The 18,684-nt window shown below is 36.8% G+C and overlaps 1 protein-coding gene across 9 annotated transcripts in view; it reads right to left on the bottom strand.

Annotated features, from left to right (window-relative positions):
• The window catches only part of RGS7 (regulator of G protein signaling 7), a 177,888-nt gene extending 159,893 nt beyond the window's left edge, over positions 1-17,995 (bottom strand). For 2 of the 9 annotated variants that reach the window (XM_087967395.1, XM_026669321.2), the window contains exons 1-2: positions 17,773-17,994; positions 16,605-16,732 (exon numbers count right to left, since the gene is read on the bottom strand). In XM_087967395.1, coding sequence (XP_087823521.1) covers positions 16,605-16,636 — 32 coding nt within the window. In that variant the 5' untranslated portion in view covers positions 16,637-16,732; positions 17,773-17,994. Of the gene's footprint in view, positions 1-16,604; positions 16,733-17,348; positions 17,496-17,772 lie in introns of those variants that run through there. The other 7 variants (XM_087967390.1, XM_026669323.2, XM_087967398.1 and 4 more) reach the window with 5 other exon arrangements.
• Positions 17,996-18,684: the final 689 nt, after the last annotated feature.

The raw sequence follows: 18,684 nt of genomic DNA, 5'->3' as shown, positions 1-18,684 counted from the left end.
TCTATCCTGTAATCTGCAACTCTTACACTGCAAAAACATATGGACTACACAACTCGATCAGGGCAAAGCAATAGACGCAATCTACATAGACTTCTGTAAAGCCTTTGATTCAGTAGTACACGACAAACTACTCCTAAAACTAAAATCTTATGGTATCTCTGGACAACTGCAGAACTGGATAGAAGCGTTCCTGTCAAATGGATAACAAATGGTCAAAATTGGGAGTGTCCTATCAAATTCTGTACCTGTCAACAGTGGTGTCCCCCAAGGCAGTGTTCTAGGACCAACTCTCTTCATCCTCTACATAAATTACCTCTGTGATCATATTAAGAGCAACTGCGCTCTTTTCGCTGATGATGTAAAGCTGTTCAATACCACAGACAATACTGCTACCCTTCAAAAAGATCTTGACTATGTATCAGAATGGTCAAACAAATGGCAACTTCAAATCTCAACAAATAAATGCTCTCTCTTACATATTGCCAAAAAAAATCAGAAAATAAAATACAAGATGAATAGTCAAGATCTTGTTGATGATCCAAGCTCTGTAAAGGACCTTGGAATACTCATCTCTAATGATCTAAGTGCTAGAGCCCACTGTAACTACATAGCCAAAAAGGCATTAAGAGTTGTTAACCTAATCCTACGTAGCTTTTTCTCTGGTAATATCACACTACTAACTAGAGCATAGAAAACATTTGCTAGACCAATACTCGAATACAGCTCATCAGTCTGGAACCCACATCACGTATCTGATATTAACACAGTTGAGAAAGTCCAGAAATGTTTCACAAGAAGAGTTCTCCACTCCTCTACTCGTTGTAGAATACCTTATGCCACCAGACTTGAAATTCTAGACCTAGAAAACCTTGAATTACGCCATCTTCGATCTGATCTAAGTGTGGTTTATAAAATCATACATCGCAATGTTCTACCTGTCAATGAATACTTCAGCTTCAACCATAACAACACAAGAGCACACAATAGATACAAACTCAAGGTTAACCGCACCAAACTTGATTGCAGGAAATATGACTTCAGCAACAGAGTGGTCAATGTCTGGAATACTCTACCTGACTCTGTGGTTTCTTCCCCAAACCCCAAAAACTTTAATCTTAGACTGTCTACTATTGACCTCAGCCCTTTCCTAAGAGGTCTGTAGGGGGCGTGCATAAGCGCACCAACGTGCCTACCGTCCCTGTCCTATTGTTTCTTTTATTTTTCTTATATGTACCCATTTCATGTAACCATAACTATGTATATACTTATACCTATTATCTTGTAAGCAATTGACAAATCAAATAAATAAATAAACATACCATACATTCAACATACCATGATTTCTTTGCAGCAATATAGGAATGGTTTGCTGAAGTCACCTTTGAGGATGGGTATTTTTCCCTACTTCCTTATCCAGTCTACAGCCCTGGCATTCCTTGGTAACCTCTCAGCCAAGTACTAACCAGGTTTAGCCTGACATTTGAGCTCAGACAAGATTAGCCAGGGTGCTGTCACCTATTAAAACAAGGTGATGTCTCCTTTTGAGGTGAGCTCAGCTCCAACGATTTCATGTAACTTTCTTGGCAACAGACCTCTCAGGATGCTTTCCTTTACTTTTATTTCTCAGTCTATCTTACAAGTTAAGGTTATGGTTATGGTTAAGGCATCCCCCGGCTGTCCCCATCCAAGTATTAACCAGCCAGGTCAGCTTGGATAAGTGTAGCACTTGCTAAATTATACCATGAGCATTTTTGGTACCCACAGTGGCCAGCTAGACACATTCAGGGAGCTCTTGGGCCAACTTTGAGGACAACATTCCTTAAGTAAACAATATCAGTTACTTCTGTTACTTAACAATTGTTATTCAAAAGATACAGCCTTTAATTCTGGAAATAAAGGGTAGAAAGCATGACTAATAGTCCTTCATTGCCTTATCATCTGTAAGTTTCCTCAGTTCCCTTTAAAGTGATTTAAATTGCTAACTACCATTATGTAGTACTGTATGTAGAATAAACCTCATACTGTTCTGTTTGTCTTCGTTCTCCCATCAGTCAGGTTATTTGAATGATCAAGGTTCTAGTAACATATGGAAAATATTATGCAAATATCTAAGGATTAAATTGTAATTTAAAAGTATAAACTAATCTTATTAAAAATTCAAAGGGATTGTCAAAGAATCATATGAACCTGAGTTCATATGGCCTTTATTTATTTAATTCTTTGCTGCCACGCCATTTGGAATTCTGCACGAAACCCTGTTTTTTAAGAATAATTACCACTCAACTGGAAAAGTACAGAACAGGACTGTCAAAATAATCCATCTATTCAAACACTGCTCTACAACAAGTATTTGTACCTGGGTAAATTGGGGATGGAGGAAACTACCAAAAACTGTGAAAATATATGAGATTATAGAGAAAATAGCAATATAAGAATTCAGATTTATTCAATTCCATTTATTGGCATTTACAATTTGGAAAAAAAGGGACAAGAAAACTGTTAGATCATCAGATAATGTACTAGATATAATGGTTGTCCCAAAGGTGCTTTTTCAAGAGGCAACTACGCTTCCTTGTTTTTCTTTGAAGACATTTTGCTTCTCATCCAAGAAGCTTCTTTATCTCTGAAGAAGCTTCTTGGATAAGAAGCGAAATGTCTTTAAAAAAAACAACCAGAAAGTCTGGTTGCCTCTTGAAAAAGCACCTTTGAGCCAACCATGGCCTTGATGACTGAGAATTTCCATAAACATTTAAAAACAATAGTGGACAATAACTTAAGAAATTACTCTTAAAAAGTTAAAAATTGAATGGTAAACATGCCTATTAATAACATTCAAAATACTACACTTTTTAAAATTGGTATACCAAACAAAATGGTCCAATATTCTCAAATCTGTTTTCTCATGTTCTTTGAAATTGGCTTTATCTACATACTAAATAATGGGGAAACAATTCTATCATATTGGTGATTAGTATTATTTCACTCAGACATAGAACTAAAATTCAAGGGAAGTAATATCCAAAAGTAGAACATTATTTTCCTAATAAAAACTGGCATGTCTGAGTGATTTCTAAGAATCTACAGTAAATGGAGAAAGTCTATTGAAAAAGCAAAAGATATTAGTTATTTTTGTTCCCTGCTTTAAAAAAACAATATTCTATATTCATTCTGCTTATACAATATGCATTGTGATTAGGGGGAAAAAAGTCCATACAATGAGATATATACCTGTGTACTTGACAGTATGTAGATATATGTATGCCTGTTAATATCTAGTTAAATTCTGCAAGTAAGTTTGCTCATGTTTTATGCTAAAAATGAAATCTCAGGGGTTCTAGGAACATCAGGTTATTTTTATCTTGCCTATATATTTTTATCTTGCCTTTTATATATATAAAAGAATACAATCAGGAGAATTTAACTTGTAAATGGCATACTTCACAATAACAAATGTCCTAACAAATTTCTCAGATAATTGGCTGAGAAAAAGATTTTATTATGAATGCAAATGCACTATAATGCAAGCATTTCTTTTCATGATGATTAAATTATGGCTAATTATGACTCATTCACAATCAGCATGCAAGGAAACTAGGTTTGCCAGATTTACGCAAGAATATATTTTGAATTGTAATTAATTTTGCATGTATGGATCATTCAAATTTCTGATTTTAAAAAAAGCAAGTATACACTGGGTAAATATAAATGCATGGTACCTGACAATGAACTGACAATGAACTGAAGCCATAGAAGAGAAATATCATTTTCTATGCAATAGGCTGAATATTGGCTATGAGTCAGTTCTCATTTATGCTTCTGTTGCCTAATGGCTAAACATGAATAACTTAAACAAGTGAATAGGGCAGTACATATACAAGATTTCTAATGAAACATTTATTGTAATCACAAGCACAGCAGTGAACATTGATAAAACACTAAGCCAGAAGTTTTAAACCAAGATTTGTTGAGTGAAAAAATAATTGCCTGGATTCAACTTGTGCAGAACACGACTCTGTGGTTGAATTCACATATTATGCTAAGGTGAGAGCAAAGAAACCAATTTTTGACCCAGTGTAATTAAATCCAGATAATGCTTTTCAGATGAAGTAATCATGATTCCATCACAGTAATTATAGCACAGAAAATCAATCACACATTTGTATATGGACATCAGGCCTATGATTTCTCTCCCTACTATCACTTGTTTTTTAATGGGTTGTTTTTTCTTTTTTGGCAGAGGAATGTTCAATACAGTCAGGAAATAAACATCTGATTCATTTGTTTCATTTAGTTCATTCTAGGACTGCCAATAGTACTGGCTTCCCCACGAGCTGAAGTTACTAATTTGAGGCACCCAGTCTTCCATCATATTATGGTTTTTGACATCTCAATCCAATGCCCTATTTCTAACAGATAGAAGCAAGTATATACAATGGAATAAAACATAGTTGCTAGGTCTCTAAGCCACCTCTGTTTCAATCTCTCTAGCAAGAGCTGTGAGCTGGAATCTGCTGCATTATATAACCAGTGTTTCTCAACTTTGGTGACTTTAAGATGGATTGTTTTCAGTTCCCCGTGCTGGCTGGGAAATTCTGGGAATGGAAATCCACCCATTTTACAGTCATCAAGGTGGAGAAGTAATGATCTAAACTATGCAAAAATGGCTGAGTACATTATATGGGCAAAACTCAAAAAAAACATGTGTTCTGCTATCTCTCAATGGAATGACATATTGATTGTTCACTAAACATTGAACACATTTATACAATCAAGAGAAGTCAGGAATAATTCATAGCTGATTTCTTAACCGTTTATGGAAATGTGTGCATATTGTACATGTAAGTACAAAGCTGTTAAATACTTCTTTCTTATCTTCATCTTTTTATCATCTTTAGGATGATAAATGTTATAGTCAACACATTTGAAGAGCACCAACTAGAGAAGACAGTTAAACATCACTCTGGTTGTAATTATTTCATATTCAACTGCAGAACCCATTCACCCAATTTCAATCTGATCAGTTAAACCCCACATGAACCCCTGTCCCAGTGATGGGATTCAAAAAAAATTACTACCAGTTCTGTGGGTGTGGCTTGGTGGGAGTGGCAGGGGAAGGATATTGTAAAATCTCCAATCAGAGGTGGCATTTGCCGGCTCTCTGAACTACTCAAAATTTCTGCTATCAGTTCTCCAGAACTGGTAAGAACCAGCTGAATACCACCTCTGCTCTGTCCTCATATTTCAGAGCCAGTAGAGGTCCCTTACTTGTACTTTCAAAGCCCTAGATGGCTTTGGCTCTTATTCCTCTGCTCTTATATCCCAAAATATGCCTTTGTATCATATTGCCTATGTAACTGTCTCCTGTACTATCAGAAAAACATTGCTCTTTTCCACTCTGCCTTGTAAGTTGGGGACTAGATGTTTGCATACAGTACTTCTATGATACCAGCTCAACTTCTCATTGACCCACCTTTCAATCAACCACATAAATCCCCATACTCCACTGCAACTAAATCTCCAAACCTAAGCAAGAGAAGCCAAAACAGCTGGAGTTTAGGGCTTGATGCACATTTCAAACATTATCTGAAAGAAATCTTTCAGACCTGGTATTAATTCAAAGTTTTATTAAGTGTAATGAATGGACTCTTTAAAGCAGCCATCTTGTTTGAGGTTCACATGGAAAAACAAGGGGCATTTTAATGAACAGCAGCAGAGTTGTCCAGTACTTTTACAAGGTCTGAAATACCAACTCCTCTTTCCAACTATGCACATGCATTCATTTCTTACATTTTCAAATCACCAGCAACCTAAGTCAGAATGGGACAGCATTTGTTTAATTAGAAACCTACAGATAAAACAGCAGCCAAACAAATAGCACAAAGTTCTACAAGTGCAAAATAAAATGTTTTTGGTGCTTAGAAAATCAATCACTTATGGTCAAGGAACTATTTTAACTATCTGGGGACAGATACCTTTCACAGAAAGAACCTCACTGCTCCAAAAGTCCTATTCTTTTCTTGCTTATGCTTAGCTCTATCTCCTTTGTATTGAAGTATCATGGTTGTTCTGTGTACATTTATAAACCACGTAAGATTGTGCATTAATAAATAAGGCAACATCTGAAATAATGTGAACTGAAAGAAATAATTATGAACAGGGGAACTATTGACAATTAAATGCAAATGGGATTTGAGAATTCTTCCATGTTTAGGCAACGCTTACAAGAAAAAGTAGAAAATTAGGTATGCTTTTTTTCTTTTAAGAGGAAAGTACAATTTAGAACTACATATAATATACACACTTAGCTTCTCTCCATCTTCTAAGATTATTTTGTTGGATATGAAGTTGTAACCTCTGGGGGTAAAATTAGATATAAATTTTGAATACTAATATAAGTCTTAAAATATAGATAACCATGGCAGCATTCCAAAAAAACCACCGGTATGTCAGGGGCTAACTGCTAGAAATGAATTTCTCAGACTGTTTTATATGGAAAACTAAGCTTAAAAGCTATTTATGGAACAGATTAATGATCTTTCTTAAATATCAGATTGTTAGTATTTCCATTTTAGTGGTTAAACACTTTAATTGAAGAAAATAACTCTCTTCAGAAGTATGTTTTTGGGATGAGCATATTTATTAACATGGCACATTGGTAATTTTAGTTATCTTGCCCACACAAAATCTTTCAAACCAAATAGTGATCTCTAACTTCAAATAATTGATCACCCTTTTTTATTCCACCATTTCCGCACAAATCCCTGTAGAACTATGGAAATAATGATTATAATTTAAGTCTTAATTACATGAATTACTAGTATCATTTTTGTTTCCATAACATCAATTGCATCTGCATTCTGAAGGTGAACACACACATATAAACCTACTTTAAATACAATATATTAGACAAAGTACATGTAATATTGTTATAAATGCCAAAAATAGACACAATGACCAGAGAACTGTAAAAAGCTTAATTATTCAGAGATTTGCAAAAATCGGAATAGGACTCCATCTCCTTAACATTAGGAGCATGAAGACATCACACCTAGACTGGATATTTCATTCATAGGGCTTTGCAACAGGCTACGTTCACGTCATCCTTCCTGTTATTCTCTCTTGGTAAGTCCCTAGACTTTCTCTGGATATTTTTCCGCTAACTCCTCCCAGAGCCTCATCTCTTGGAAATCACTCCACCCCACCCCACCCCTGTTCTCAAGGCTTAGGGTTTTCCTGTTTTGTACTTCAGCAGGTTTTTAATACAATAGTTCATTAACCAATTCCATTTAGGTCAGGATGACCCAAAACCATTTCATATATAATGTTTGCCAAAAATATGACATTTCCATGTTCTAGCCAAAAAGTTGACATTTCTACAGAACACAATAAACTTATTTTGATAGGTATATAACAGGCCAGTAATATTCCAGTAATTATTGCATAGGTCAGAAATTGGAGGCGGTGGAGCGGCGGTCAGCAATGGCCACCACAAAGAAGCCTGCAGCTGGACAAGATTGCGCAGGAGGAAGAAAGTGAAAGTTTTTCTCTGGCTGAACCGGGACAAAGAGGAGCCTTTAAAACCTGGAAACTTGCCCTTTTTATTGCTACATTGTTTTCCCAGAAAGACTGTGCAAGCGGCGGAAGAAAGTTGTGAAAGGGAAAGTTATTTTTTCTCACTCTCCTTCCCTACGGAAGTAGCTGATGGAAATTTGGAAAACCTGCTTGGGCAAAGAAGGTAAATAAACCTAAAAATTAAAGCCAAGGGGATAAAAGATTTTGGAACATTGGAATTAAAAATTAAAAGTTTATTGCTATAAGTGGGAAGGAAGAGGTAAAAAACTTATTCTAAGATTCTATTGAAGAAGACTGCTTGAAGTTTATAAGATTAGAAATTAATGACAATAAGGCTTCTAAAAATCATTTTGAAACTGTTTAATTGAATCTCACCCCAGGAGGAGGAAAAAAAAAAGAAGAAGAAGAAGAAGAAGAAGAAGAAGAAGAAGAAGAAGAAGAAGAAGAAGAAGAAGAAGAAGAAGAAGAAGAAGAAGAAGAAGAAGAAGAAGAAGAAGAAGAAGAAGAAGAAGAAGAAGAAGAAGAAGAAGAAGAAGAAGAAGAAGAAGAAGAAGAAGAAGAAGAAGAAGAAGAAGAAGAAGAAGAAAGTGTGACTTTGTGACTTTTGGGGAACTATTTCTTGAAAGACTAAAAACATTTGGGTTGCTCTTTTAAAAATAAAAAAAATAAAAAATGGCATTATCTGGGCAAGAATTACAAATGGAATTTCAAAAGCTACAAGAAGAGGAACAAGAAGGCAAGGGCTCTTTTGGATCTATCTTTCGTTTTTTGGAAATGGCAATTTCCACTTACCAAGAAATACAAGAACAAGAGGACTGGGATGAAGAAGGAGAAGCCATCTTTAATGGACAAAAAGTTATAGCTGAAAAGAACAAGGGGGGAAAGAAAATTGAGAATTCAGAACTTAAAAAAGCAACCAAGAAAGGGGAAAATAAGATGAAAAATCGATACAATGCCAGAAAGCAACAGAAAAGAGAAACATAACAGAGAGGGAAGATCAAAAAAGTGGAATTTGAGAGATGGGGGGGGGGGCAAAAAGACCAGAATTGATAAGAAAGGAAGGGAAAAAGGAAAGAGAAGCCATAAAAGTTTAAAACAAGATGCTAAAAAAAGGTTTTTTTCAGAGATAAAGGGTAAAATTTAAATTAAAAAAAATATATGATTCTGCAAAAGTACATAAGATGGTATTGTAGATATTAGTATTTGAAATTGAGTTAGAAAACTGAAATATTATGAGTTAATAATGTATTAAAGGGAATATATAAAATGTTTAAGAGTAAATAATAGAGTTTAATTTTCTATGGAATATTGTTTTGATCATACTATAAACTCAATCCCTTTTTTATTTTTGTTTTATTATTTTAAAACGTAGTACTTTGTGCTAAGCAGAATCAGTATGGAAAGTATGTATTATTTCAAGTGTCAAATCTAGGGGAAAGATAAAAAGTTGTCATACTTCAACCAGTGATTACAGGAGAAATATTGTATTAGAAAGAAAAGATAAATAGATAATTGAAGAGAACAGACAAAAGATACAAGTATAATTATTTAAAATGAGATGAAATAAATATAATAGAATTATGAGAGTGAATAAAGGAGAGAAAACATATAGAAAATACAGAATGTTAATTAAGATATGAAACAGCATATTAAGTGAGTATGAATTTGATTTATGTCTGTATAAAAAGAGGTAACCCGGGGTAAGCCGCTTTCCAAAAAGAAGTTTTAGGTATTTATGTTTTGTGTTTTGTATGTCCATGTTTGAATTAATAAAATCTTAGAAGAATGTAAGAAGAACGTTGGAAGAGAATAATGAAATTGTAAATAAGACAGATGGATATAAAGAATGTATACAATCTAAAGTAAAAGAAATATAATTTGAATAATAGAAGGAAAGGGAGAAATAAAGAGAAGCTGGGATAAGATATGAAGTTGAACAGATAAGGTAAATATATATATTAAATTGTGCTTGTATGGAAATGTGATAATTTGGAATTATTCTGTCTTTAAATAAGATGTTTTATTGTTTTTTTCAGAAAAGATCTCTTATGTTATTACATTCTATGCTTTGTTTGTTTGTGTATTGTTTTGTAAAAATTAATAAAATTTGTTTAAAAAAAAAGAAATTGGATAAATATGGCGTTACTTATGTTCCTCATTTTCACAGGTGTATTCCTTAATATGTAATTCTTACACATCACAAATATTATTATGAGATGTAATGGTGCAATATTTTGAGTCTCCTTTATTTTTGCTACAATAAAATTGTCATGCAAAATTACACATCTACATGTATATAAATTCAAAATGCATGGATGTGGTTGGTCATGTGACCTATTCTGAAATAACATATAGAGATCCATTTTCTAATGTTACTTGCTAATGGATATTACCTGTTGGTTTTCATATAGTGCCAATATCAATAGTTTTGTGGTCAAAAAACCACCCAGGTGGCACACATAAGAGATTCAGATCCCATCCATCTATCACCATCTTGTTTCTATTTCAGAATAATATTTATTTGCACAACACATTAACTAGGTCATGGATGTGAAGAACACTGAATCAGTTGACCAAGTCAATTAAACCTAAAGGAGTCAGAGTTAGCCTTAAACAGATTTGTCTGTTTGGGATTAAACTAATCCCATCAACTGTGCCAACTGAATGCTGATTAGGTTAATTAATTTCTCCTGATCAATAATCAAAATGTAGCTCTAGAGAGAGCCCATAAAAATGCAGCTCTTTTAGGCATGCCATCTCTGTACCTAGTTTGGTTTTTACTGCCCTTTCAGGAATATGTAAAAAATGAGAGGAGGGGCAGAAATATGTGTATTCAATATGGCCTGTATAATGACCTACATTTGTTTTATCTATTTTAAATAAAAAAAAGATGTCCAACAATAGATAGGAAAATGAATCTCTTAACCTTCTTTGTAACATTTGGGGAGACTGTTAATGCAACAACCACTGGTTTTCAGCACATTCCTGATTCTGTGTTCTTGGCACATGGAGAGGTGATCTTTGGGTGAACCATCTTATAGCTGGCAGCTATTTACATTTGTTTGTCCGGATATTGTATGTATGGTGGCACACTGACATACATCACCAGATTACACAATAACTTAAGATGTCCCAAAGGTGCTCTTTTCAAGAAGCAATTGGACTTTCTGGTACTTTACCCTCTTTACTTTACTCTCTTAACCAGAAAGTCCAGTTGCCTTTAAAAAAAACAAACACCTTTGGGACCACCACGATCTGGATGACTGAGAATCTCCTTTGACAATAACTTAAGATGCATCATCTAATATTACAGATTATGACACTGTACTTCCATAACAATTCTAATAACTTGTATTCTCTCTTTTTTTTTTGCCAATGTTAAGGATTCACAGGATCAATATCAGAGTCAATAACCACAGATGACTCAGCCTCCCATCTCCCATTCATTTCTTAATTATCTATTATTAAGTTAAACTATAAGAATAATCAAGCTTGATAATAATAGAAAGGTACTTTTAGGTCTGGATATGTAATATGGAGTAACACAACAGAAATTATTAAAGAATGGAGAGAATCACATTAATTATATATCAATGAGTTTTGATATATAATTAATTATATATCAAAACAATTTTGTTTTGAAGGAAAATTACAAGGTCAAAAGGTGACCTATGTTCCAGGAAGTTTCTCCTAAATCATTGTTATTCATAGATCATAGGTCCTAATTAAATAACCCAATCTCACACACATTCAATATGGTGGGTCTTTGGGATCTTTGTATGTGTATATAAATGTTTGTATATACAAATACATAGAATTAGATGTTTAATTCTGTAAAATGGTAAATTGAATTGCAATGTTGTTGTTTTGAAGATGAAAATGCAGCCCTGAAAACCTAGATTGAAACAGAAGTGCTAAATTAAAACAGGAAATAGACAATGGAAACATATTGGAATTCATGTACGTGACAACAAAAGAAAAGATATGTTTGGTTGTGGCACCCCATTTGTGGAATTCATTTGTCACTCGTAAAGATATTTCATTTCCCCCTCCTTGTTATATTCTTGCTGAGACACTTTTTAGCTATGTCTTTTATTATTTTATTTTTAACAATTTAGTAATTACAGTACACATCTCAACAAGCAACTCTTGAGTGGTAAACAATATTAAAAATAATAATATGACAATAAAAAATATAAAACTGTAATGGTATATAGCAGAGGTATCAAACTGGCGGCCCACAGCCCACATGCATCATGTGTAGACCACGCCCACCCTGGCTCCGCAAAAGCAAAAAGTCACAATAATCACATGACATGACTGAGTTTGAGACCCATGGTTTGTGGGAACAATCTTGAGAGACAGGAGAAAAAGATGCTGCGTAGGGAATGATCATACTGTAAGAGAAGGCAGAGCCTGTAGTTGAATAACAGACAAAAAAAAAAAAAAAACCTCAGAAGGGAACGTCTCTAATTTCTAAGGCTGCAAAAAAAGATGGCAGGAAATCTGTATAGTTACACTTGCAAGATTAATGTCAGCCTTCCCAGAATCATGACCAGCTGAGCTAATTCTACTTTACTGTAAGATTACATTAACAGAATCTTCCAAATCAGGAAATGTTACAGCAATTGGAACAACAGTTCTCAGAATTCCTAGTCAAGTAGTTTTAACTCTCAATAGAAGAGAACAGCAACAGCTGAGGGTTGAATTGTGAAATCCTTAGTGCTTTGTGAGCTTTCAGATGTTTTATTATGCAAGGTCAACATAATCATTATGAGTTATCATCAGAGAGTGCACTGATGATGTTATCTAGCTGGGTAATGCAATGTCTCCAAGCAAACACCAAGATCAGACAGCATCCAAGACTCCACAGTTTTTGCTGTACTGGCAGATAACACATATTAATATGTTTAGCTATTGTATTTCCTATTCTTGGCATGGATTTAAGAAACCACTAAAGGACTGGGAATTAAAATATATTTAAGTTGATTGATTTCTATAGGTTTATGGTTTCTGTAATGTTGTTGCCTACATATGCAATGGCAGCAAATTCTGTTTGAACCAGAATTGACAATGAAGCTATTGATGAAACAAATAAGGACAACATTGCCATTAAATAACTAGACTTAGTTGAAAGTCTGAACAACTGATAGAATAGCAAACAAAATCATAAATCAGATCTCATAATTTTCAGGGGAGTAAAAGGTCACTATAAATCTATACTATAAGAAGAAAAGACAGTAAAAAATGCTTTCTTGTTATCTCAAAATACCAGTCCAAAACTCCTAACATGTAGGAATTATAGTTTGCCTGCCAATATTCAGTTCTGCAATATCTGCAAGTACTATATACAGTATGGATGGAAAAAATGAGATTTCCATGCAAATAGTCCTAGCATTCAGCAACATCATGTTTCCTATAAGTCAGATCATTTTTAAATACTCAAAAGAATTTAATATAAAATGAAAGAAATAGTCTTAGGATGTTTATGTCCTTCCAAGTTATAAGCAAAGAAATAAAGATGTTTTTGGAAAGACAGAACAGCATTATTTTATCAGCTTGGTAACATTTTATCAGAGTAACGCAACTGTTGTTCTTCCCTTTAAAAGAAAAACTTATCCTCCAGGCACAATCCTCCTTGCATCCAAACATCCTCAGCTTTGAAATAAAAGTTTATCTAATGTGACATATACCAAAATGAGGCTCTTGTGTGCCTCAACAGGGATTCAGGAAGATTGGTTAATGCAAGTAAGAAAGCCCTTTGGAAAGAATTCCAGCTGCTGCAGTGCTACAAACCCAGTTGAAAGCCTCTGAGAAAATAGCAGAAGCAATGGATTGCAAATCAGGGCTAATTCTGGCAAGGCCCCATTACAAGTGGCAATGTGATTCTCAATGTTCAATAAAGAATGGAAGAGAAAGAACAAGCAGGGGCTTTTGCCATTAGATAGCTCCACAATGCTATAGCTTAATTGGAACCATTTACCTGAAGGAGCAACTCCTCACATCACAGCCTGATATGCTTTATTATATTATTATATTAATGTATTATATGATTCTACCATATAATACTACTGTATTGGGTCTCATTACAGATGGAGACAAAACAGGGTACGGGGGAGGTGGGGAGATTCAGAAAGTATCCTCATGGTGCCTAGAAAACAACCTGCACCTAAACATCAGCAAGACAAAGGAGATGGTGTTAGACTTCCGGAAGAAGAGAGAGGAACCTGCCCCACTTTACATCGAGGGGGGCTGTGTGGAAAGAGTTTCCTCCTTTAAATTCCTGGGAGTCTACCTCAGCGAAGATCTTACCTGGAAAATCAACACAACCCAGGTGGCCAGAAAGGCCCAACAGAGACTCCATTTCCTTAGGGTCTTGCGAAAGAATAAAGTGGAATGACTGATGACCTCCTTTTACCGGTCCACAATAGAAAGCGTCCTCACATATTGCATTACGGTGTGGTATTCTGGCTTGACAGCCGTGGATAGAAAGACATTACAGAGGGTGGTGAGCACAGCACAAAACACAGGCATGACAGTTTTTCTATCTGGAGATCCTCTAAGGTGATTTGATTCCAGGGGTGGGATTCTACCAGTTCACACCTATTCACTAGAACCGGTTGTTAACATTCTAAGCAGTTTGGAGAACCATTTGTTAGAAGAAATTAGTGGCCTAATCCTGTAAGGAAGGCAGGAAGGAAACATTCTGGTGTTGCTTACAAAAACTGCTTCTCCGTTAACCCTTATTACATTCTTGGCAGGACTAGACTTTCTGTCTTTGGAACTTTGCTGTACTTTGCTTGTGTGGAGTGACCATTCAAAGTTACAATGGCACTGAAAAAAGTGACTTATGACCATTTTTCACACTTACGACTGCTGCAGCATCCCCACAGTCATGAAAGGCCAGGCGAGAAGATGCATGCCTCGATGTGAGTGATGTTGAGTTGGCCACGCGCAACCAATAACATGATCACCAAGCCACGCCTACCACCTAAGCCACACCCACAGAACCGGTTGTTAAAAATTTGAATCCCACCCCTATTTGATTCCTTGTTGGAATTCCTTTCTCTTTCCAGAACAACATTTTCATATCTGCCTTCCAGTTGTCTACTAGCTGCCTCTGAGAAGAGTGAAGTTAGAATTGAAGGAGACTACTTTGGACAGAGTTTTTTTAAATCTACCCATTCATACTATTAGCAATAATAATTTATACTTGGCACAAACAAAAGTACAATTAACAAAATAATGTCCACCAAACTCAAATACATATCTCTCTTAGATCTTGAAGGAGCCAAGGCATATCAAAATACTATACATGTTTGCAAAACAGTCAAAATGCAGGCACCAAAGTCACAATAAATACAGTACCATCATCTATCTATTTAAATGTATATTTGTGCATTTCATACAACTTTTGTTTGGCTGAGCATATAAGGATGTGCAAATCTAGGCATATTTATAGGTAAGTCCATGTGGATTCTCTGTGTATTTCTTAGGTTTGTGATAACTGTGTTCATGGATAAAAATTACAGTTACATAATATAGTTACACATCAATAGCACTTCCACTGTTAATTTTAGCTACCTTTTTGTTTTATTTTGCTTAATGTAAGCACAACTCTGTTAGCCTTTTTATAACAATTACATAACAGTATGATCAGTGATATTTTAATTGTGCTGGGAATGTTTTTGTAGCAACATATTTCAGTAAAATCCTGTGCAAACATTATAGAGAAAGCTTTATCAACTGAGTAAGTTAAACAAGCTATTGTGGAGTGTATGACACTTCATAACATACAGTCTGGTCAACCAGATGAATTGGTTCTAATAATATAGTTTCTGGCTCCAAAAGACAATTTTCTCAGGCATAGTTGTTGGAACACAGCAACAACTAGCACAAGCATCCCATGAAAGTTTATCAAAACAAAATACTGGTGAAAGAGGATCAACAGACAGTATTTGGGATGCCAAGGACTGCAATACGTAGAAAAGCTTTTGGAAATCAGGTGCCCTGGCATTAGTAAAAGACTTTTCATTAAGAAAGCCCTAGTTATATGTAATCAGCTTAAAAGTTTGATTATTAAATATAATTCTTATTGCAATACTATAAAAATCCTATCTATAAAAATAGGACACAGGCTATTTCAGATATTTTCTCTGCATTAACAAAATATACTTAACTTTTTTCTAACCGATTGTTGCTGATGAGATATTTTTTTTGTACATAAGCTAAACAAACAAGCTAAATTTACATATTAGTCTAATCCCTCCACCCCACAAAATGAAATTTAACACAATCTAATAAAAATGTTGTGCTAATGTAGTCATTGTGGTTTTTTAAAGCACAGTTTTATGGGTATAGGGCTCAGTAAAAATGAGTGGCATTAGCACAACAATCTTGAACATGCACAAATTGTTTTTAAAAATAATATATTTTAATCCTTTTTTCAAAAAATGTTAGATTGAAAATCTATCATCAGCCATAGACACATTTTAATGCCATATATCTTCCTCTATTTAATATATTACATCATTTCCCAACAAAAGGAATTACATTTGAGTGATGATTTTAAAAGTTCAGTTGAAGAATACAAGGGTTTACTGAAGCTGAAACTGTTAAGATGTTCCACCTCTTCTAACAAATTGAATCTTGTATGCAAAAAAAAAAAAAAAAAAGCTTTTGTATTTCCACATAATTTGTAGATGAAGAGTGAATGAAGTCAAGAATTTCAACAATGCTATTTTCTCCCTTTCCACTATATGCACCACTCCGATAAGCTAAGCAACGTAGATGTAAGATTAGGATTTTAGCTTTCTTGATTGAAATGTGGAGTGACTGATTGAAATATGATATGTTTCATACTTGCTATATGCCAGTCTCTCCAATCTACCTACTCACAGCATTGTTGCTGTGGCATTGGGGGTGGGGGGGGGAAGAGACCTCTATGTACTTGTACTGAGTTCTCAAAACAAAGGCAGCTGAACAATGTAACAGATAAATTAATCATTGTTATACCATATCCAGTTGCCTACCTTTCTGTACACCAACATATTTGGGGATTCATCGGCTACCCCATTGCTGCTCTGTCCATAGTTATTTCCTTGTGCCATGTCTTAAGGCCTGGGGGTTCTGGTAACTATTTTTGCAGAGCAGTTAGCCTCTGTGAAGAATGAAAGTTATCTCAGTCAGATATTTTTTGGTAAGCAGCTCCTCATGTCCACAGTAGACAGCTCTAACTTTCTCCCAGTTCCTTAACAGGAAGTATCCTTTTCACTCAGCCCTGTGGCCCTGCCCCAATTCCAGCCTTAAACCAAAGCAGTACTTTTCCTTCCAGCACCATCCAGCGGCCACTGGAAGTTTCATCTTGTCACCCTATTCTTGGCTAAGCCAGCAGAGTTTGCTTGAATGGCCATTCAGGAGGCTTTAGCACCAACATCCTAGAACCAGCATCACAGTGATGTAAGCATCTTTTCTAGCAATGGTTGCTTCCTCCCCCCTCAAAACAAAACTGGCCATTGGACTGCAAAATTCGCCCTAAGTTTCAACCACTTCCCTGCAGCTTTGTTCAAAGTGGACCTCCTTCTGTACCACGTTAAACAAGAAAGCAAAAAAACAACAACAAAGAAACGATCCAACGCCTTTGACTCTGCGACAGTCAGCCACGTGCCTGCTTTCAAATCCACGTCCTTCCCTCCCAGGATCAATCTAAGGACCTGTTCTCTTCCTCCTCGCCTCTTCCTCTTCTACCACACTCTTCCACGACCCGGCCGCCTCACCAAGGCGAAGCAGCACTGTGCGCCTCGTTCTTCTCATGTGAGTTGGAGGACCCGATTCGACTCTGAGGGCGGCCCTGGCCCCTCTAAGCCCGAACAGTCACAAACACAAAGGTTGCTTAGCAAACCCTGGCTCGCCGGCTCGGTTCTATAGTGGTTCTCTCCACTGCTATTCCCTTCTCCTCCCTTTCTCCCGCCTCCGCCTCCTCCTCCTCCTGGGAGCAGGCTTCTTAGGCGGGCGTCTGCCTTGTGCCTTTCGATAGCAAATGAGAAGCTGCCTGAGATTTCAGCACCGAGGACAGCGCCTCGGGCACCTCCTCCTCCCCTCCTCCTCCTCCTCCTCCCGCCCGCGGCTGGTTTCACCCAAGCCCCGCGCCGAGCCAGCCAGGCAAAATTCCCCCACTTCCCACCGCCTGGCGTTATTTACCTCCTGGGCCAAGGTCACCCGACGCACGGCGGGGCAGCTCTCTTCTCCTCGCCTGCTCGGACCACCCACCCAAAGCCCTGTGCAATAGGTCTCAGCCGGCAGAAGACGGCAGGAAGCGAGGCTCGTTCATCACACAAGCAGCGCTCACACACACACACACACGCTGCACTGCTTTCTCCCGCCGCCGCCGCCGCCGCTCCTCCGGCGTTTGCAACTCCCTCAAAGCTTTGCTGAAGCGGAGCCAGCGGCGAGAGCGTTTCCCTCCCTCCCTCCCTGGAATGGAGCGAGCCTGTCTGTCACGTGGGAAAGTGGAACGTCAAAGGTGCCGCCGCCGCCGCCGCCACATGGCAACTGCGAAAAAAGCTCCCTTCGCGCTCGACTTTCCCGCGGGGGTGGTGGGATTGGACGGAGAGGGCGGACGGCAAAAAATGACTGACACCGACTGCGGGTTGGGCGATTTCGGCACAATGAAGGCTTCGGGGGAAGAAAGCGAGAGGAGCCTCTATTTGGCCACCCGCCTTCCTTTGAAAAGAAGCCGAGTCTGCGCGCGGAAACGCGACGGGAAATTAAGTCAATCTGCATCAAACCGCCTTTGAAAAAGGAGACCAAACGGCCGCTTGAGCCCGATTAGAAAGCCCGTTCAGAAAGCCCTCCACATGCATCGATTTTCTCGAACTGCGGCGAACAGGAATTGCGAAGTTCACTTTGGCAGGAAGGGTGAGGGGTGGAGAGCTGGAAAGAGCGAAGCGTGGAGATAGGCTGGAAAGAGCTATGGATGGACACAAACGAATAAAATCTAGGATTCCGAGAAAACTTGGGAAAGTGGCTGAGCCGGATTAGAATCGAGAATAAAATCAAAACATTTTTTATTGCAAAATAAACGTGTGGCAGAGGAGGGGATTTATCGTGTAA

This window comes from Notechis scutatus, chromosome 1 (genome assembly GCF_049901735.1).
Source record: "Notechis scutatus isolate UNSWTSFEM ecotype Mainland chromosome 1, rNotScu1.2, whole genome shotgun sequence".
Classification (NCBI taxonomy): Eukaryota; Metazoa; Chordata; class Lepidosauria; order Squamata; family Elapidae; genus Notechis; species Notechis scutatus.
Note: the sequence above shows the minus strand (reverse complement) of the source record. Positions and strands in the feature narration are given on the sequence as shown.